The sequence below is a fragment of the Tamandua tetradactyla genome, chromosome 4 (assembly GCF_023851605.1).
Source record: "Tamandua tetradactyla isolate mTamTet1 chromosome 4, mTamTet1.pri, whole genome shotgun sequence".
Taxonomy (NCBI): Eukaryota; Metazoa; Chordata; class Mammalia; order Pilosa; family Myrmecophagidae; genus Tamandua; species Tamandua tetradactyla.
The window spans coordinates 189,283,594-189,305,244 of NC_135330.1; the positions used below are offsets into that span (position 1 = coordinate 189,283,594).

Consider the following 21,651-nt stretch of genomic DNA (forward strand, 5'->3'; position numbering starts at 1 on the left):
CAACAATTTCTACATTCATAATTTCCCATGGATATCCAGAAGTATTTTTCTTTCAGTAGCAATTTTCCTCAAGTTTTAAAATAGCTGTCCAACTCTATTATATTGAAAACAACCAAAGAGAAGTAATGCTAATAATTCTGCCCTTATGCATTTCACTTATTTATTAATATTTCTGTTTTAATATTTATTATCATTTTCTTCATCAAAAATAAAGATGAGGACAAAATTGAATGAGTTGGAAATAAAAATAAAGGTGATGATGTCACTTAAGAATTAGATTCTTATGACCCATTCAGATGCACAAATATATACCACATTACTGCTTGTTTTGATATTTCCACTCTGAGAGCCAGCAACCCATCTTATTCAGCTTTGAATCCTTGAAACCTAACATAATGCCTCTCTCCTAATAGGTACTTAACGATTGATTACTAAAGGAATCAATCAACCTCAGGTATTTTTTGGAAAAAAAGAAAAGATCACTTAAATCAAATCTAGTAGTAAAAAAGTTAATGACTTCATGTGTGTGTGTGTGTATGTGTTTGCATCACAAATATTATATTTGGTTAAGGCTTTCATCGCAGTTTTATTGAATAAACTTAGCAACTGAGACTTGCTGTAAGATGCACAAACATAAGAGAGGCAAAGGATGCAAACCTACAAAGGAAAATACAAATATGTTTATTTTCCAGCTAACTAATCAATTCAAGGAGCTTGAGCTTTTTATAAGCACTTACTCTGGGGATAGAAATTTCTAAACTGTGCATTCATCAGTTGGCAGTTTCTTCTTTCCATGCTGCCTGTTTTATGTGTTTATAATAACACGTACCTTTCAGAGGAAAGATAAGTAAGTTCTGAGCATATTCAAACTGGGCAAATCACTTACAGGAACAGGCATATTCAACTTGGTTAATCATCATCTCCAAGCTTTACAAATCAAGGGAACATTTATTCTTTTGATGAAGAATAGACTTTTTGTTGTTGTTCTTTTCAGACAACTCATAAACTAATTTTTTTTACTTGGATTTCTAAATGTATAATTTTGAGGGATATCTATTAAATTTGTAATGAAAGAATGAGCTTACCTTTTTAACAGAGACTTGCGAGTGCAGTCCCTCTGTGTGTTTGAAATCTTAAAAGCTCCGTCAACAGCAAACATTCCAAAGTTAGCTGTGAAAAAGTAGAAATGCGGGTCAAGTTATTGATATTCCCAACTAAAGTGTGTTTTATATCAAGGGTTGAAAAAAAAAGTGCATTTCACCAGATAGAAAAGCTTTCAAATAACCTCTATGCTAACATTATTGTTCCGCTTTACTAAACATAACTTGAAACGTCTGTCCGATTTCCTATTATCAGGTCTCTATCTAAAACAGCAAACTGCGGCCATGGGCATAAATTAGTGCTCAGAGGTTCTCTGAATTACACACGTGTGTCTGTGCCTTAAAGCTAAAGCTGGGGAATGCTTTGGCTAAGCAGGTATTTTTAAAATTCTCTTCTGTGGTTTCACTACTCCTAATTATTATTTTCTCTGGAAGTTATTCAGCTCTATTTTTCTCAAGGTATCTGAGCTAACTCTCCCATTGTTAAGTCTCTACCATTTAAAACATGCAATAGGAGCTCAGCGGAAGGTGCAGAGGCAGTGCTCCTGCGGATAGGGTGAGCTTGGCCGGCCAGTTCTGTGTGTGGCCAACCGTACCCATCACCTTATTACTTCCTTTCAAGTATTAGATAATAAGCCGTCTGGATAGCAGCTCCAGGTCCAGTAACATCATTACTGTTTATTTAGACTGATGCCCTTCCTTTCTTTGGTTCTTCTTTCAAATGGCTGCTTTTTTAAACAAACTTTTCAGCTTTGGTACTTTGGGTTGTGCTCATTTAAAGGATACCTCTTTACACAACAAATATGTGCTCTCTCTGAAATATATCTTTATTTGTCATTCTGTGTTTAGGTTTCATGCAACCAAAGTAGAAATACTGGCTAACACTTATCATAATGAACCAGGTACTCTCTTTGCGTTCTTCATCTACTAAATAATGGCGATCTTACAACACAACATTCCTCCTAAATATGGAGTATGATTTTCTCCATTTAAGAGAAGGGGAAACTGAGACACAAAGAGGTTAATTGATTATCCATTGTCATTGCTATTAGGGTATTTTGGTGGAGTCCCTTGGGGGTAATGAGCTGTCTCTCATGTTGGTAATTCTCCAGTACAGTGTTGTCCAATAGAACTTGCTGAAGTGATGGAAATGGTCTTTCCTGCACTGGCCAATATGGTGGCTACTAGCCACACATGGTTATTGAGCACTTGAAATATGGCCAGTATCACTGAGGAACTGAATATTTCATTTAAATTAATTAAATTTAAATTTAACCATACGTGACTGTGGCTCTTATACTGAAGAGTGCAGCTCCAGAATGATGGACTTTCCTCAAGAAATTCCGGCTTAGGAGCAGCTTCTAAGACAAAGCAATGTCCAAATCATGTTGACCCAACTCTCTGTGCAGTACAGGAGCTGCCTTCTTGGTCCAGCCTTCCTCCTCATCTTCCTCCTTCATGCTGCCTTCGCCTCATCCCCGTTTCCAAGCACAGTCTGTTTCTGAACCCCCTGGCTCCTTGCATTCCTCACACTCCAATACTGCCTCATCATTTCTTCTCATTTAGGTTCTTCTCAGTAGTTCAGCTTAATCAACAAGTTAATTTTCTTTTGTATCTTTAGAAAAGTCTATTACAAGCCACTGAGCCATATGGGGTCTACTTGGGAAGATTTTTTTCCCCCATTGGGCCATATTTGTTGTCTCTTCCACGACAATGTTTAGTTTTTGGAATTTTATATGAAAGATAATTAAGAATGGCTTTTTCCTATTTCTGAGGCAAAAAAACCCCCAAATATTGCTTAATGTTGCTCCATAAATAGTGTACACTGGTCATTTTGAGCCTGTGTCTGAATTTTCCACAGCCTTCAGCAGTCTTTCGATTCCTGAAGATAAATATGTCATCGGAATCTATGGAAGAGGATGGTTTTCATTTTCTCAAAGTTACCACGTTAGACTTTTTATTTCTACTGTCTAGAATTTTCCAGCCATGACTCTGTCTCCTTACCAAGAATCAATGCCAACAACGTGCTTTTAACATGTTCGCCTCACAGCAGTAAATCAGGAAACTAGTTTTTGCATGAAACACTTGAAACAGGCTTCAAGTCTCTGGCACAGTGTTCAAAGTAAGCTTTTCTAACCAATCATTGGGATGACTTTTGTTAACGTGAAAAACTTACTCATAAACAACAACATCCTTTCCTCCACCTGGATGCATGGTTCCTATTTCTCAAGTTGACTACTTTTCTACAAAACCATTTAGTCCCTCTGAAGAAATTTACAAAAACGTAAAGTAATTTGTAAGCATACAACCAACTTATTTCTGCCGTTTAACTGGAGTTGCTCACTTTATGTTTAATTATACCTGATAGAGCTCAGAATGTGTAGCAGATGTTAACAAGCTCTAGCTTGTCATATGTCTTTTAAAAACTCAACTACATACTCTCATAAACTGAAAGGGGGGGTAGGGGAAGGCAGAAATATCACCTTGGTGGTGTTTTATTAAAGGAAATTAAAAAGCTGACTTCTAAACACCCGTGACCTAAAAGCTAATTTGTCATTTCCATTTAGGTGCCCTAGATTTTCCTCCTCAAATAACTTCTCTGTCCAAATTTGAAATCTCACATCTAACTTTTAAAGTTCAAAGTACCCAAGTTAATGACTTATTGGCTGTACAAATAAATAGTGCTTTAGAGCAGAGAGCCCTGAGTGTGTCGCATGGACTCTGGTGAGCTGTGAGGAGCTCTCCTGCGGTGTGTGGACTTGCTCTAAAATGCAGGTGGGAGTCCACTAGTGTTTTTGTTAAGTCCTGGATTTGCAGAGGGAGGAGAGAAGGGGATTTGGGGGCAGTTTACTTTGAGTCATTTTGTTACTGGAAGGCCACCAAATATGGCTTAAAAACCTTGGGCAGCGTGACAGAACTACCACTGCCACCAGCTTGGGTGGAAGCAGCCCAGCTGGACGCCACCTTCTTCTGCCTTGGAACCAACCAAGGTGAGGAGGGCTGCTCCCCACCCCCAGCCCAGGAGGACCACACCAGGAAACTGTCTTACCTTACCAAGTGGGACCATTGCCATAGGTCTTACAGGCTTTTGTTCCCTGGAATTATAAAAAATTTATGAAACTCTAGAAATACTGTCTTAAATAATATTTGTCCATTCATGTGTGTATTCAGAAAGCATTCATTTATTGCTCATCAGCCTGTTATGGACCAGTTACTACATGGGCTTTGGGGAAGGAGAGATGAAGGGAGGCAGGCATCAGATATCAAGGATTGTTCCTCTATTGTATGATTTGAAGAATTAAGTAGGGATCTTATCACAGTGGCATTTCAATATTTTCCCACCTTAAATTTTATTTCTAAAAGGCCTTCTCAGCAATTCAGGAAAGTCCTGACTGTTTCCTTCTGGCTTTGAAGATTCAGGTCATAATTTCATAATTAAAGACCTTAAAGTAGTTATAACCTAAATGTATTTCTACCATTGATATTCATGGTAGACCGTGCCCCATAAAAAGAAAACGTGTCTATCTAATTTTGATGTCCAGGCCACGTGACTCACTTAAATAAATGAGAAAGTTCTCCCCAGCCCCCCTCCCACTCGTTTGTCCTTTTATTCCCTGCCTCCCTCAGCCAAGCCCCATCCCTGACCCCCCAGCCCTTCACACAGGTGAAACTTGCTACCAGGTTTTGGGGTAAGCTGTGAGAAATCTACTCCTGTGTGTGAGTGTGTGTGTGTGTGTGTGTGTGTGAGAGAGAGAGAGAGTGTGCATGTGTGTGCTCCTGTTCTGGTCTTACTTTTGGTTTTTACTCCACTCATCTTGGGGAACGCTCCATAGCAGGATTCAGAGAGAACACTAACCTCTCCCCTTGCAACTGATGCAGCCCGGTTTACTGTACTGGACCAGTTCTCCTTCCTGAGGGTGCCCCGTGCTAGGGCGGGGAGGCAGCCAGGAAGTGCTTGTTGAGCAACACTTGCAGCCATAAGATGGTGCAAGGATGCATTTAATGAAAAGAGCATAAAATTTTTCAGATCTTTTCTCCAAAATTATGGGTAGAAATGGGGTAATTTTCCCAGGCGCAGAATTTGCCTCAGCAGGCTGGTGCGGGACGTTTGGGAATAGAAGAAAAGGTATGAATGGATTTTTGGTGAAATAAAGCAAAGACTACTTAAAGAGGAGAAAGCAAGGCAGCCGTGTGGGTTAACCTTTACACGTGGCCCTTCCCAGGGATGGGAAGAAGACGCATTGTCAACCAACCAGCCTTGTGTGTAGTTACTTTTTCAGTATGAAAACCGATCAAAAGCGAAGGGAACAAGAATAGTCTCTAGCCAGGGCAGTGGAACAAGTGTGTAAACACGCTATTCTGATATATGCTGGTGAAGTATTGTGATTGTTTTCCATAGCGTCGTTTTCTCTTGGTAGTTATTTATTGAATTTAAAGGGGGCAATGTCAAAGCATTTTAGCTGCCCCCCCCTTTTACTGAATGATATAAAAACATCAAAGCAGACATTTATATTGGGAGTAATTTAATATTTATGTACTGTTTACTTTATAACCTGGATTTGAAATAATTACAGGGTCTCTCTGTTTATGGTGCTTTAGAAATGTGACAGTCGGCTCTAAAAGTGGTCGCTGCCATAGACACTATACTGTAATTTACCTCCTTGGAAACAGCTTCTCTGGATTTCTCGTCAATTCGAGGATTGTGTGAACATGTGCAATGGTCATTTCATGAATTTCTTAGAATATCACAAGTTGCAAGCCAATTTTTTAAGTGTTTGAAAACATTATTAGGCTAGGTTTCTAATATTATTTCTCTGGAAATGGCAAATGCTTTGGAGAAAATTTTCCCAGATTAAGCAATCTCTGTAATAAAGTCCCCAGGAGAGTGTACTGTGCATACTACATGCTCAATAAATCTTAGTGCTATTTTGCAACACTAACAGATGCAAGGCCAAGTGTCTCTTACCTCCACCCAACTAAACCCACCCTAGAGAAAATTACTATTGCTGCCACAAAAACATCTAAACTCTAGGTAGAAATAGTCAGTTAATATCCAGATAATGAAGGCAAAATATGAAGCATTTTGGAGCCTGGCTTTGTTTCCTTTCTTTGCATGGATTTGCTAGTAAAAATGGACACACACACAAAAAGTTTCTTGAATGCTCATTCTACAAAATGCAGGGACATGTAATGAAATAGAACCACATATGGCCAAAATAGTGGTTAGAATAGTCCGTGTGTTCAGTATAAACTCTAGAATACAGTAAAGAATTAAAAAATAAGCACAGACTGCCCAGAAACCAAAGTATAGTTTGGTTTCAAAAGAGATGAGATCATCGAAGCACCTATTTGTATTTCATTTTTAGTTGGATCATTTATGTAATTTCCGAGGACTGGAAGGTGGGAGCAACTTTCGGGGACAAGAAGACTCTAGGAGCAAGGGCCACATGCACCTGCCTGCCCGGCCGGGAAGGGCCCCAGCATGGACAGAGGGGCTCCATCTTTTTTGTTGTTGCGTTATAGTCCAACGCAGGAGGTGGTTCACGAGGGAAGGTTCGATGATATTTTATTCGCCTGTTTTAAAAAGGTGCTTAGTTGTGATTCATTTTAGAACAATTTTTATTCTGCAAAAATGTTTTACTTGGAAAGTGATATGTTTCAAACCTTGAAAATTTGGGTCTGAAGATTCCCTTGTCCCCAGTGAGGTTTAATTATATTTGAATCAGAAAAGGTGATTTATTGGGTGTGGAGAATCCAAATTAATAAAAACCATTGGTGTAATTTATTTATTGTCCATTCTGTGCTTGTCTTATAGTTTAGGAGCCTTATGTAGTTTCCCATTCAATCCTCAAAACAACCAGTTATTATGATCCCCATTTCACAGATGAAGAGACTAAGGACCAGAGAGTTCCCCAGATAACTTAGCCAACAAGTGGTAGAACTGGCATTCAAATGCATGTGTGTTTGACTCCAATATTGCAAAATACATACTTTCTGTCCTACATCAGCTGGCTTGAAAAAAAAAATTCAGACACTATTTACTCCTGGTTAATACGTATTTTTTCTCTGCTTTCTCCTCTTTCTTTCGCTTTGTTTTCCCTTCACCTGCTCTTCCTTTTTTCTTTTCCTGTTTCGTTATGTCATAACTTGTACATGAGACGGTCGCAGCCCAAGCTGCTGGATGAAAGTGGGAGTTTGAAACATTCTGCTCTTGAAGGAGCCGTTGTCGCAGAGGTGCTTAGTGTGTGACAATGCTTCCTCCACCCTCAGAAATCACTTGTGCCAGGCTTTCATCCTGGAATACTTTGAGTGAGAGACTGTCACTCAAAGGAAGTCTTAGGATGCGCCCAGCTCTCTCAGCAACCAAAGTACTTAGCAAAACCTCCCAGGACCCCATCTCCCATGTGCGATGCTTCCAAACAGTCACGATGACCTTCCCCCAAAGACCTAGTGCATTTCCAAAGAAATTCTTTTTCATATCTATCTTGATTATGTCCTCTTGATTACGAGAGTGAAAAATGTGTATTGCAAAGATTAAATCATTTCATAATTCTGCTACCCACCCCTACCCCCGAGAGATAATCCCTGTTAGCAGTTTTAAAGAAATTCCTTTAATTAGTATAACATCTAGTTTGAAGTGATTTTGCCTGATTGAAACCGAGGACCTAGTGTCCTTTGTGTCAGTTCTGATTTAACTTGGCCAATAAGTGCTGCTTAGTTGATTTTATGTAAAAGTATGTGAAAAGCAATTAAAATATACACATTTTGAAGCAAATATGTAGTGGGACTTGCATTCTGGCATCCGTCATTTACAGATGAAGAAACCGAGGTGTTACGGGACAAAACCCTGTATTCTTTTCCCCAACATGCTCAATAACCAATTCCTGAGACACTGGGCTTTCAAAGAGAGAAAGAGTTTATTACTATGTGTATGCATCTTTCTACTCTCAGAAAATATCAAATTGCTAGACAATTCAGGGCACTGTAATGGAGAGATAATTCTAGGCATATGAACGGGTAAAATCTCTTGGGCAATTACCCTCCTTTGCCAAAATAGGGCCCTTTAATATCAAAGTACGGATTTTCTGCCTTGATGCGTGAATGAGCGTCTGAATATTTCACTGACTTTAGATTCTGGACGTTCACACGATTGCCTTAATTAGAAAAGAAGAAAGCACCATCAGCCGATGGCGAGCGTGTAAAGATGCAGCAGTGGGGGGCCTGCGAGCCCCTTTGTGATTCAGATCCTCGCTGCTGTTTGAATGAAGTGGCTGACTGTGGTCCCGGGAGTAAGGGAGCTGATGAGCAGTGGAAGACACAGGGAGCTTGCTGAAAGAGCTGCCTTTGTGTCTGGGATGGCCCACAGCCATTCTTCCCCCACGTCTCTCTTTGATCCCGGCAGTCCTTCCTTTTTCACGCTCGCAGTGACTGAATCGCTTTCTGTGGCCTGTTAACCCCCCAGGAATGCGGCTTTGGCTACGGGAAGGATGCCCAGTGTGTGACGTGCAGACCGCACAGGTTCAAGGAGGACTGGGGCTTTCAGAAGTGCAAGCCGTGCCTCGACTGCGCCCTGGGCAACCGCTTCCAGAAGGCGAACTGCTCTCAGACCAGCGACGCCGTCTGCGGGGACTGCCTGCCCGGGTATGTCAGACCTTCTCTCTTCCCTCGCGGTCATTGAATGGAATGATTTTCCCAGTGGCTTTCTTTTCTCTCGTTCTCTTCCATGTGTGAACGCACACTCCAGATCCTAAGATATCTGTCAAGGCTTTATGTCCTTTCTGGGCATTCATCCGCTAGGTTCTCTCTGGCTGCTATGTGCCCGCCAGGCTGTGGTTAGAAAACAGGCAGCCCCACAGACAATTAGTGTCGTGAAAAAGTAAAGAGCTCCCGCAAATCAATAAAAAAAGACAAATATGAACAGAGGGGCAAAGGAATGGTCAGGCAGCTCACAGGGTATGGCCCATAATTGTCTGAGCATGTCCATCTTCATCAAAATGATGAAGGGAAGGGCAAATCATGACCTTTTAATGATTTCAACTAATACCTGTGGAACAGCCAGCAGACATTATTGTTTTAGGAGCTTGGGATATGCCAGTGAATAAAAGAGGCAAAGATCCTTGCCCAGGTGCAGCTTATATTCCAGTAAGATTTTTAAAGAATGTACCTAAGTGGTAAATAATAAATAAGTAAATTGTGTAGGCTGGAAGGAAATGATAATTGCTATGGGAAATAGAAAACTGCAAGCAGAGAGGGGGCATCCTGTGTACCCACGGTAGGGGGCAGGCAAGTTGCAATATTCAGCTGGGTAGGCAGGGTGGGCTCTATTGGAAGATCTGAGCAATGACCCAAAGGAGGTGAGGCAATTAGGCAGGCCAAGGTCTGGGGGAAGGATGAGGTCAGCAGAGAACCAGGTCTAGACATAGATCTCAGGTGGGCATAGGGCAGAGAGGCCAGGGCTGCTGCAGAAGAAGAGTCAGAGGGAGGAGGTGAGAGAGGCGAAAGGCATCCATGGTCACATGTGCACACATGAAAACCTTAAATGTGCACGTTGATAATGTATCCAGTCCATGGATAGAAGGGGGACCACACCTGGGCCAGGTGGAGAGGTGAAGCCCGGCAGGAGAGCTTCTAAGTGGCCTTGAAATCCAGAATGTGGGGGAATCCTGTCTGAGGAGCAGGACCTGCGGGTACAGGCAGATGGTCAGGCAGGGAGTGAAGTGATGTTGCTGTTCTGGGTGCAAAGGGAAGCATTCAGCAGAGTATCTTGTTAATTGATCAGTTCATGGGTACAGATTAGGCTGGAATATAGACCAAAGTCAGAACAGGGAGAAACCAGAATTCCTAGGGCTGCAGCAGCCAGACTTTTCCACCAAGTAAGAAATGGCCAGAAGCAGCAACATCGTGGGACAGCAAACATTTCTGGAGTATTTATACTGTTCAAGATGCCAGCCTAAGTACTTTACACAAATTATTTCCTATCATGTAGGCAATGTTTTAAAATGAGGAAAATGAGCTTCATAAAGGGTTAAGTTATTCAGGCCTGATCACTTAGATGGTAAGTGGTGAAGTTTGTATGCAAATCCAGGAGCTTGACATCAGTAGCCATGCTCTGGGTCCCTGAGGACAAAAGGAATTGACTAAAACAAGCTCACAAGATCAGGGTCGTCTTGCCAAGTTCCTGGCCCTCAAGGAAGGTGGGGCGGGGGGAGGGGGCATTAGGCTCTGCGCCTGAGGGTAGAAATAGGGCAGAGAGTAGTCTTGTGGGCCAAGTGGTTAGTGGGTCCCCTCATCCACTCAGTGGGAGGCCTTAAAGATCTGAGGACTCAGATGTCAGAAGGAAGAATTCCCTCTAGCTTTTCCTGTGGAAATCGACATTATCTTCATAGGAGTTTCCAACTTGCAACTTCTGGGTAATTCAGTGTCACGTTCATTGAGTTTCCAATTTGCAGCCTGCCCTAAGGAATTCAGACCTGTCAATCTCTGGTTGCATGAGCCAATTTCTGTAATAAATTTCTTAATATTTACATACACACATGTCCTGCTGCTTTTGTTTCCCTGGAGAGCCCTAACTAATACAAACACTTACTATGCACTGAGGACTTTATTCGGCAGATTAGTTTATTTAATCACCAAAACCTCTCTGTAAAGTAGGAGTTAATCGAGGTCTTCTTTACAAAGGCAGAGATTGATCCTTAAGGTAAGTAAACAACTTGCTGAAGTCGCACAGCTTGAGGATTCCAGGGCTGGGATTCAACCATAGGCAGCCTGATGCACAGCTTAGCCCCCATCTCATTTCACAGGGGGCCTCCCCCGGGGCTGATGACCAGGTCACCAGAACTACTCCTGTCCATTTGTCGCCACTCCCTAGGATCCCGACAGCCACCTGAACCACCTTGGTCCACTGTCTCCATCCCTTGCTCAGTTCCCCTGGCCCATCTCCAGGGTGCCCTCCAGCACCCACCACCCTGTTGGTGAACTCTCATCTCACTCTTACCCTCATGATGAGGCTTTCCATTACCCACTGGTTGAATTTCAAATAAGGACCAAATTTCAAATTTCAAATGTCACTGTGGACAGCTGAGAAGCAAGAGCAGCAGTCTGCTTAGTCAGTAAGAAACAAGAGTCTAGGAAGGAACGAGGTCCTCAGCCTGTGTCTGCTCCAGGCACCTGGTTGTACACATAGGACGTGGTAACTGCATTCAGGATGGACAGGAGTCTCATCATGAGACCAAAGCTGGCCTACTTTATGTCACCCTTGCAGAAATGCTTTCACCCACAGAAGGATTGATGATATACCATCAGGCTTTCTTAAAGTAACGGTTTGAAGAAAGCTTCAGTAGCCTTTCCAAAGTAGTTTTCAAACATGGTGTTAATTAGTGTTCTGGTTTGCTAGCTGCCGGAATGCAACACACCAGAGATGGATTGGCTTTTAATAAAAGGGGATTTATTTTGTTGGTTCTTCAGAGGAAAGGCAGCCAAATTTCCACTGAGATTCTTTCTTACGTGGAAGGCACAGGATGGTCTCTGCTGGTCTTCTCTCCAGGCCCCTGGGTTCCAACAACTCTCCCCGGGGTGACTTCTTTCTCCATCTCCAAAGGCCTGGGCTGAGCTGCAAGTGCTGAGATGAGGAATGCCGAGCTGCTTAGGCTGTGCTACATTGTGTTCTCTCATTTAAGCACCAGCCAATTAAGTCAAATGTCACTCATTGCAGCAGACACGCCTCCTAGCCGACTGCAGATGTAATTGGCAGCAAATGAGGTACCATTGTCTTATGTCCGCAGCAACAAGACTAGGTATGCTCACCTGGCCAAGTTGACAACTGAATCTAACACAATTAGGCTAGCCAGTGTTATTTGGATTCAGTTCAATTAAAAATTTCTCTTCAAATTAAGATTTATATTATTGATAATATACTATTTTGCATGCTGATTCAAATGATTTATATGCTGTCTTTCATCAGTGATTAAGTAAAATCCAATGTGATTTCCGTTGCCTTTTTCCATTTTTGGATCTCAAAGCCCAGAGTAAAATTTAATATTCAGCTACAGATGCCAATTTAACAAGGTGCCTTGCGTGTGTATGTGTCTGTGTGTGTGTATGTGCCTGCTCCTTTTTAAACATTTTTATTTTGTTTTAAAAATTGTCTCCTATCTCATTTGGGCAGGAAGCAGAGTTGCAAATATTAGTATATTCCAAAAACCAAGCTTATATTAACAAGATAAAGAGAAAGAATATTTTAAAAGATGTATAGATTTCTTTATCCAGTTCGTCTTTTAAAGTCACGTTTGGAACTCTGACTTCAGTATCTTCATCTTCAAGTTGGTATACTGTAATTTATGACAATTTTGAGAGACTTTAAACCAATGTCTTTGATTAATAGTACATAATTGGTAATTTAATCCCTGTCCTGTTCTTTAAGATTCTGACCTTATCTCACTTTGTATGAGTGAAAAAGTGAGAGTCAGTTGATGCTTTGGAAAATCTTATAGCAGTTACAAAATTTTTACATTCATCCATCATCTATTTCAGTAGAATGAAGATCAAACAGACCAGGTGCTGAATACATCAGTGTAACCTCTGTATAGCCACTGATAGCTGTCACCAGCCCCACCACCATGTCAACACTTTGAAGTCCCCATAAATTGTTGCACTCACCAAGCCTCCCTCATGTCAGCTATTTTCAGTTAGTTTTTAATGGTCATTTAAAGTGTGACCTGAGTTGCTCATCTTCTAGATTGATTCATGCAGTTGCCCTCAAACTAATATATTTTAATAAATATATTTTGGACAAATATATTCTGTTTGATTGTCAGGAACTCAAAACGGTTTCAACACGAGTAGAATTCCTTATTTTAAAAACGTTAACGTCTCCATTTGATTCCCATATATACCTTATATTTCCCCAACTTTTAAAAAGTTTTCACTTAACGTATTTTTAAAACTTTCAGTATCTAGAAATAATCAGTTAATATTTAGTAAATAACATCCTTCCAAACTTTTTTCAATGCAAATTTATACATATAAATTTTTTTATCTGCCTTGGTAATAATCTGAAAGAACTTATACTCAAGTGTACGTTTTTACAAAGTGAAATTATATACTGTTCTTTTTTTTACCTAATAAAACTTCTTGAGTTAAAAAATATATATGTCCTGGAGGTTATTCTTACGCATTAAGTAGATATCACCTTGTTATTCAAGATGTAATGGAGAGGCTGGAAGGAACTGCCTGAAAATGTAGAGCTGTGTTCCAGTAGCCATGTTTCTTGATGATGATTGAATAATGATATAGCTTTCACAATGTGACTGTGTGATTGTGAAAACCTTGTGTCTCATGCTCCTTTTATCTACCTCATCAATAGACGAGTAGAACATATGGAATAAAAATAAATAATAGGGGGAACAAATGTTAAAATAAATTTAGTATGAAATGCTAATGAAAGTGAGGGGTAAGGGGTATGGTATGTATAATTTTTTTTTTTGCTGTTTTCATTTTATTTCTTTTTCTATTGTCTTATTTCTTTTTCTAAATTGGTGCAAATGTTCTAAGAAATGATGAATATGCAACCAAGTGATGATACTGTGAATTACTGATTATCTATGTTGATGTTTTAGTTCATTTGTTAATTTTTTTAAATTAATAAATAAATTTAAAAAAAACTTAAATATATATATATATGATGGGCCATGCAGTGGTGGCTCAGTGGCAAGAATTCTCACCTTCCAAGCTGGAGACCCTGGTTCAATTCCCAGAGACTGACCATGCCAAAAAAATAATAATGATAATAAATAATATATATATATAAAATAAGTTTGAGTCATTTTTTCTAGTGGCCATTTTGCAATTCATTGCCTTGGTTTCCTTTGTTTTTTTTTTTGCATGAAATGAAATGCTTGTCATTTTCACTGTCAGACACTGGAATTGTTCCTAAATGGTGTTTTTTCTTTTAATGTAATGCTATGATTACATTCTTGTATGTACAGTTTTACCCTCTTCATTATTCCTCTAGGACAAATTTCAAAAAATGAAACATAAAAGATGTAAGCTATTTTATTAAGTTCTGATGACGTGCTGCTAAATAAAAGTCACATTTTATTACCACTGGCAATAGATACATGTGCTTAAATTTGCCTACATTCAGACAAATACTGGTGAAAGAAATTACTTCATTCTGTCCCTATTTTCTAAGTAAAGATGGTATTTTTTTCATTTCAACTTGCATTCATTTGGTTGGTAGTGAGGTTAAACATTTTAATGTTGAAATAGAAATTTTAATTACATCATGATTTAGTTTTGACTGTGTTTGTTTGGTTTTTTGTTTTTGGCATGGGCAGGCACCAGGAATCAAACCCGGGTCTCCGGCATGGCAGGTGAGAACTCTGCCTGCTGAGCCACCGTGGCCTGCCCATGATTTAGTTTTAATGTTGAAAAATTTAAATTGTGAAATGTTCTTCTTTGGGGAATTAGCATCTGTTGCCTAATGTTCAGCTGCAGTGTTAACTTTAGCCAGAACGACTTTAAAATTTTAAGTTATTGATTATAAACTATATTAAGATTAGAACCATTTTTTCAATTTTCTTTTGCCTATTAACTGTGCTGATGATGCTTTAGTTTATCTATTTTTGTTCTTCAGATGTCTTAAAAAAAATTTATGGGCAAAGCTGTTCATTTCTTCCCCTTGCCTCCCGGGTTTCTTGTCATGCTTAGAAAGACTTCCGCATATCAAGATTGACTAAATATCTCCCCTCATTTTTCCATTGCTTTTTATGGGTTTCCTTGGCTTTTTTGATCCCTGGATTCCAAATGTTAAAAACTAGCACTTGATTTGTAAGGTATTTTGAAGTTTAAATTCCAATATAAATGGCAACGACCACTGATGTCCTATTTCCTCACCAGCACTCAACTCCAGTAGAGAAAAAGTGTAGGTTTATTACAGCCTGCAAAATGGTGTGTTTCGTGGAATTGATGTTTATCAAGTGCCCAGTAGGGCTTTACCAAGGGTACGTCTATTTAGATCTATTCTATTTAAACCTTTGAGTACCTGGGTTGTTTACACAATGGAACTGGTCATGGAGACTACCGGTCATTTATGACATAAATATGCAGCTGTGAGTGCCAGCGACCAAGGTAACAAGGATGATTGTCCCTTCTCTTGTAGATTTTACCGCAAGACAAAGCTGGTTGGTTTTCAAGACATGGAGTGTGTACCCTGTGGAGATCCTCCTCCTTCTTACGAGCCACACTGTGAGTGAACGTGATATAAACACAGCAGAAGGGATGCTTGGCCTTTATTATTATGTTTTTTTCAATCGTCCTTCCTTCCATTGGCGAATGGTGTAAAATCTGTCCCCGCTGTAGGGCTGAACAGCGCACACTCCTTTTGTCAAGCTTTCTCGCAGGACATAGACCCCTATTGTGGGGTCCTTCGGGCAGCAAACTGTGTTCATTGATTTGAATCCCACAGTGAAGCACAGACATCTCACTGCCGCTAGCACCATTCGAGTCTTGTCTTTCATGCTAGATATTGAGCACAGGCCACTCCAATTAAATAAGTGGTCTGAGCTGTAACACGTGACGTCTTTGTGCTATGGCCCCACAAATCCCAGGGTTTTCTCTGCTTTTCCAGAGACATTTCTCTCTATGAATCACCTGCCCTGATTAATGCATCATTAAATGAATCTAAGTTTATTTCATTCATTCATTCACTCGTTCACTCATTTTCTCATTAACAAGTGAGAACAGAGGACCCCTTGCATGCTGGAGATGCAGCTGTAAATGAGGAAACGGTGCCATTTGCTCTTTATTTCAGCATTAGTTTTTGAGTCTCTTTTGCCTCAGATATGAAAGGTATTTGTTACAAGTCATTATCAACCTGCATTGGTTTTGTATCGGTAGTGGCTCCTCACTCTTCTTAAGCCTAAATATGAACTCTGATCACTGAAAAGCCAAAGACGAGGAAAAGGAAAGAATCAGCAGGTGGGCTCACTTGTGCTCTCAGGACAATCTGGGCCAGCACAGAGCTGAGTCCATCTAGGAGGCAGGGTGAGAGTAGGGGGTTTGCTCCATGCCCATGCTGCATGGGAAGTGCTGGGAAGCACTGGTAATGTGGATAGATGTATTTAGGGGTCGTCCTGATATAATTTTCAATGGGTTTGCTCCATCTTCTTGCTTCTTCCTATTACAAAAGCACCGTCTGAACTAATTGAAAGTTATTGCAATATTTGATAAGGTCACATACTACTTCTCTTTCCAAGAACATCATGGAATTTTGCAGCCCATTATATTATGTCCTTTACCAAAGTGCATTCCTTTCAATTCTTTATTTAAAGTGACAGAAAAGCAAAAAAGACAATGAAGACTAACATTGATAGAATATATATTGACACTCATTTTAATCGTATGTGAACATTTGCCCTATATTCCTCACAATTAACAGATGAAATATTGAATGCCTACTGTGCATCAGGAACTATACAGTGCCTTAAATATTTTTTTATTTAATTTTCTCAATAATCCTATTTGTCATTGAGAACACTAGCGAGAGAGAGGTTAATGATTTTTGTTGTTGGCTGGTAATTGGCAGACTATTCAAGCCAGGTCATCTCATTTCAAATATCATGTTGTTTCTACCACCCTCTACTGTCTCCTTAAGAAAAATCAAACTCCCTAATCCATATTTTATTGGCTGATATAATATACAGCGTGTTGGCTTCCTCTTGTACTGTTTGCTTTAATGAAGACTCCAAAAGTCTAAAATGTAGGAGATACTGAAAGAACCTCTATATACTGCACAGTCCATAAAAAGACATCTCCTGGGCAGTGCGACTGTGGCTCAGTGGTAGAATTCTTGCCTGCCATGCTGGAGACCCAGGTTCGATTCCCATCTCCTACTTGCCAGTTACAACCAGGCAACAACATTGTCCTACTCAGGGGTCAACTCAGCTGCCATTTTGTACAGATCTAAAATTATGAACTTCTTCCCAAACTACCATGATGAGATTTAGTTAAAAAATCGATATTGCCCAGTTTAAAGTTAGAGAGATCTAGGTTTTCCCCGTTTAATTTATTGGGTTTAAATTTAATATTTTCTACACAAAAGTCTGAGGCTTTGGAATGTTTTCCCCATGGGGTTAATTTCCAACATCATAATTTACCCTTTGAACATAGAATTCCCATGTAACTTTTGTGTGAAGCCCTTAGTAAGTTATGATTTTGAAATGAAAGCAACTAGTTTTATTTCTATAGATATAAAGTTCTTGATATATGAAACTTTTTAGAAGGCAAAGAAAACGAAATTATTTGTCAAAGTCAGAAATGCAGTTTATACAGTTAATAACCTTCCAAATCATAAAGCCAGTCTGTCTGGGGGTCTTGAGTGAGCAATGAGCCTTATCTCTGTAAAAAAAAGTTTGCTGCCTTTGGCACAGACTTTGGGAATAATTCCAGAATACAACTAATCTCTTCAAAAGAGATCTTGAAGCCTTTTGGGGAAATTATGTAAGGCGCCTTATGTTTTCATTTCTTCTACTTTGGGCTTTTCAACACTCCACACAAAGAACTGCTTCTTTAATGATTTTTTTTTTCCCTGAAGAGTTCCTTTATTATTTAGACTCTTGATTATAAGAAAGTGGCGCCACTCAAGCTACCTCAAGCAATGGGTTTTATTTCAAGGATCGGCATTATAGTGAGAGATACCAGAACCTTCCAGAATTCAAAACCTTCTGGTACCTAGAGGAGCCCTTACTCAGGATCCAAGGCAGCTCTGGAGACTGAGGGCTTGGCTTGTTGCCTTCTGTAGCAGGAGGCTCTGAGCCCTTCCTGGTGTTCAGTCTCCAGTGCGTCTGTGGGATCTCACATATGCTAGGTCGTCCTCACTCCCTCAACAGGCTGCGTTGGTCTGTGCTTCCTGTCCACACTCCTGAAGAGAGCATCTGAGGATCTAGTTAAATACTGTCATCCTGGTGAGGCAAGACCTCTTTCCTGCGCTGATTGAACACATATTTGAATGCCAGTTAGTCACCAGACATAGTGTTGGGTCCTTGGGACACAGCGGGGAACAGGCAGATCCTAACCTTTGAGTTGTTGATTATCTACTCAGAATTAAATCAGAATTCAAATAATTCACAAAAAGATGCAAAATTGTGACCAGGCTTTCCTGAACACGTGATATTTGAACTGTCATTTTAAGGATCAGTTAGAGGAGGATGAGCTCCAAAAGAGGGCCCAGAGAGCTTGTAAGAAATCCAGGGGAGTAGCCTGTTGAATGCAATGTTGAGTGCTGTTTGCAAGCCAAGTAAATCTGCACTGGGGCTGTCCTTTGGATTTAGCACCGTGGAGGCCTTTGATGACATTAACCAAAGCCATTTTAGTTAATGATGGAAACGGAAGCTGGGTTATAATGAAATGAGACGTTGATGAAAGGAGAAACAAGGGGACAGAAGTTATGGACAACTCTGCCCAGTTGTGGAAGAAGAAATAAGGTGATGGAAGGAGCTGTGCATATGAGGGTTTTTTGTTTTATTTTGAAGGTTGAAGGGAAGGATCCAGTTGAGAGAGGTTGGCATGAGAGAACAAATGAATTATCAGTAACAAAGTTTCCCTAGTAGTAGCTAGAGAAGACTTTCCTGTGCAGTTGGGGGAGACTCACCAAAGCACGGTGGCAGGTGTGGCCTTGGGTGGAAGAGGTCTTTTAGGGTCTAACCAAAGGGAGGGATTTGTGGGTGAGGGGTGATGAACAGGGGTGTTTATGGTCAGCGGCCAGAGTTGAGGGAATTCTGGGAGTTAGCATCTGTTCTACCAAGGCCAAGGCTGGAAGAGACCATGTGTTTGAGGTTCTTATTACAGAGAGTGGGTGAAGTGTATGAGAGGTAAGAGTGGAGTCTGCGGGTGAGATCAGGGTTCCTGGGGAGTTTGAGGTCTTGGTGAGGTATTGGTTTACTTCTCATTTGGCCCTCACTAGGAGCCTCTACTGCTGGGATGAACCAGTCCCCAGAGGATGCCTTGAAGACATACTTAACTTATACCCTAAGTGTGCAGCATGTAACAAGCTATAAGCACATTTTTAAAAAGGAGAGCTGCTTCAATTTTTATAACACAAGAATGATTTCGAGTGAACATGAACACATTTTCTTACATTTATATAACATCGAAGCAAACCAAAATTATGCAATTGAAAACCTCCCAAGTTTCTGTCAACTCTCCAAGGTTGCACCCCAGTTCCAAACTTGCTTATGGCTGGAGTGAGTTTGGCCTCTCGGGCCAGCTTTCTTCCTCTGTGAGATGGGTGATGCCACCCCAGGTGGTTGTAAAGATTAAATGAGTTCATGGACGTAAGTTGCCTAGACAGAGTCTGACAGCTAATGGGGTTGCATGTGTATTGGCTCCCTTCCCTGTTCCTTCTAGCATGCAAGTCTCCTGGGATGCTTAGCTCTCATTTCATAGCATTTGGTTGCTGTCTTGAGAAATGACTGGTGACAGACCAGAACGTCTGAGTCAAGGGACAGTGGTGAAGCCCCTCATGTGTCCTGCTCCACTAAACAGGAAGAGTATAGTGGAAAATAGATTAGCATTCAGCTATCATATACCGGACAAGTTCTCCACAGCTTAAATGTAGAATAATGCAGTCTAAGCTTCTCTCTTTGTAGGGTGTACCTGTATTTCCTGTAGAGTGAATTCAAAAACCAGAAAGAAGCTTCTAGCCCTCATAACTCTTTCTATTTGCATGAGTCTTCATAGAAAAACCTAGTCTAGAAAAGTCCTCAAAAAGTTGGTGTTTACCAGAAGCAGCAGAGTAGAAAACAGCATGGGACCTGTCTTAGTGTCCTCACACTGCCAAAACAAGTACCACAAACTGGATGGCTTCGAACAAAAGGTATTTATTGTCAGAGGCCACATGTCCAAAATCCGTAGCATAGAATCCTGCCTTGCGTCTTCCTAGCTTCTGGTAGTTTGCCAGCAACTCTTGGGTTTCAGTCGTTGCCTTGGGTATCACATGATGTTCTTCCCTCCATCTGTCTCTGTGTCCAAGGTTCCTCTTCTCATCAGGACACCACTCATGTTGGGTTAGGACCCACCCCACTCCAGTTTGAGCTCACCCCAACTTGCTTCATTCCATCACTGATGACCCTCCTTTCAGACAGGATCACAGTCTGAGGAGTGGGGATTAGGGCTTCAGCATATCTTTTTGGGGGGTCACAATTCAACCCATGATGGGATCTGTTGGCTTCAAATCTTGATTCTGCCATAATACTGATTGCATGATCTTGCGCAAATCACCTCACCTCTTTGACCCTCCAGTTACCCTCTGTAACCTGGGGATAATATCCCCGTGTCTACAGATATTGGAAACAATTAGATGAGATATATCCAGTGTCATGGCACTCACTGCAGAATGAGCTCAGTAGCTCCGTCCACCCCAGGGCCTGATTTCTTGCACACCATGGCCCCCTTCTGCCCTCCGGCCCTCACTCCCGCCTGATGCCAGCTGTGCTCTTTGGGGTAAATGGTGGTTGGGAGTTGTCTGGTACTTGGAGTTTCTCATGGTGCTGCTGACTTTGGGATTTGTCGTGCTGGTCCTTCACCCCACCTGTTGGTGGGGAAGCGATGAAGGACGCCTAGAAAGGAGTTGCAGGCTATGTTTGGGTTGACCAGCTCCAATGTTTAGAATACCAGGCTGAGACCCTACTGGGGTTGGTGCCCTAGGCTTGTCCCATGCCCAAAAGTCTTGAGCTTTATGGACTCCCCTACCCCCAAGTAATGACCAGATGTGTGATAACAATCAACCAGTCCATCCATGACCTCTCTGTCGGGTCACTGCTAGCGTGAATCTGTAAGAGCAGCTGCTTGGCATGAAACACGGTTTGATGAGTGGCATCATCTGAACCACAGTTAAATAAAAACAGCTTTTATGTGGAAACTGCTGCTTCTGGCTTCTACTCCTCCCTGTGTCTTTACTTCCTAACAATATGGGCCCATTTAGCACATTAAGGAGGAAGAGGAAAAAATGCATTAGAAATTTTAGAAGTACTGTATCCTGCCCTGGGTCTGATAAGAAATGCAGATTTTGTGTGATTTCTTTTAGCAGTGTTGACTTTATTTGGAACAAATCTGTGGTCGAAACAAGTCGGTTTTGGAAAAATTCAGAGCGGTTTTCACCAGAGTACAGCATTATTTAAGGATGTTTAACTTAGATGTTTGCCTTCTTCTAAGGGGCTTTGTAAAGTAAGCCACGTGATTCTAAAGAGATAAGGGATCAAATAAATTGCTTTGTGTTGGAGAAAGAAAAACTATGAGCTGTAATGACCTGTAGCAATTTAGGAACTTTACATGGCTTAATACTGTCAGGAAACAATTAAAAGTCCTTTGTACCAATAAAGTAATAAACCACGTTATTAAAAAACAATTATTTCCTCTTTCTGAGAGGGAGGAGAAAGATTTGCCTTCTTTTCCACCAAGAACCTCAAAATAGAAAGGAATGATTTTTTTCCAGAGGAAATTCAAAATGTCTTCTGAATAAAGAATACAAGTAATTTGAAAATAAACATTTAGAAGT

The 21,651-nt window shown here is 40.7% G+C and overlaps 1 protein-coding gene across 5 annotated transcripts in view; it reads left to right on the forward strand.

The window, feature by feature from the left end:
* Window positions 1-21,651, forward strand: part of TNFRSF19 (TNF receptor superfamily member 19) — a 71,012-nt gene that overhangs the window by 19,840 nt on the left and 29,521 nt on the right. For all 5 annotated transcript variants that reach the window (XM_077158846.1, XM_077158844.1, XM_077158848.1 and 2 more), the window contains exons 4-5: window positions 8,563-8,741; window positions 15,259-15,344. In XM_077158846.1, coding sequence (XP_077014961.1) covers window positions 8,563-8,741; window positions 15,259-15,344 — 265 coding nt within the window. The remainder of the gene's footprint in view (window positions 1-8,562; window positions 8,742-15,258; window positions 15,345-21,651) is intronic.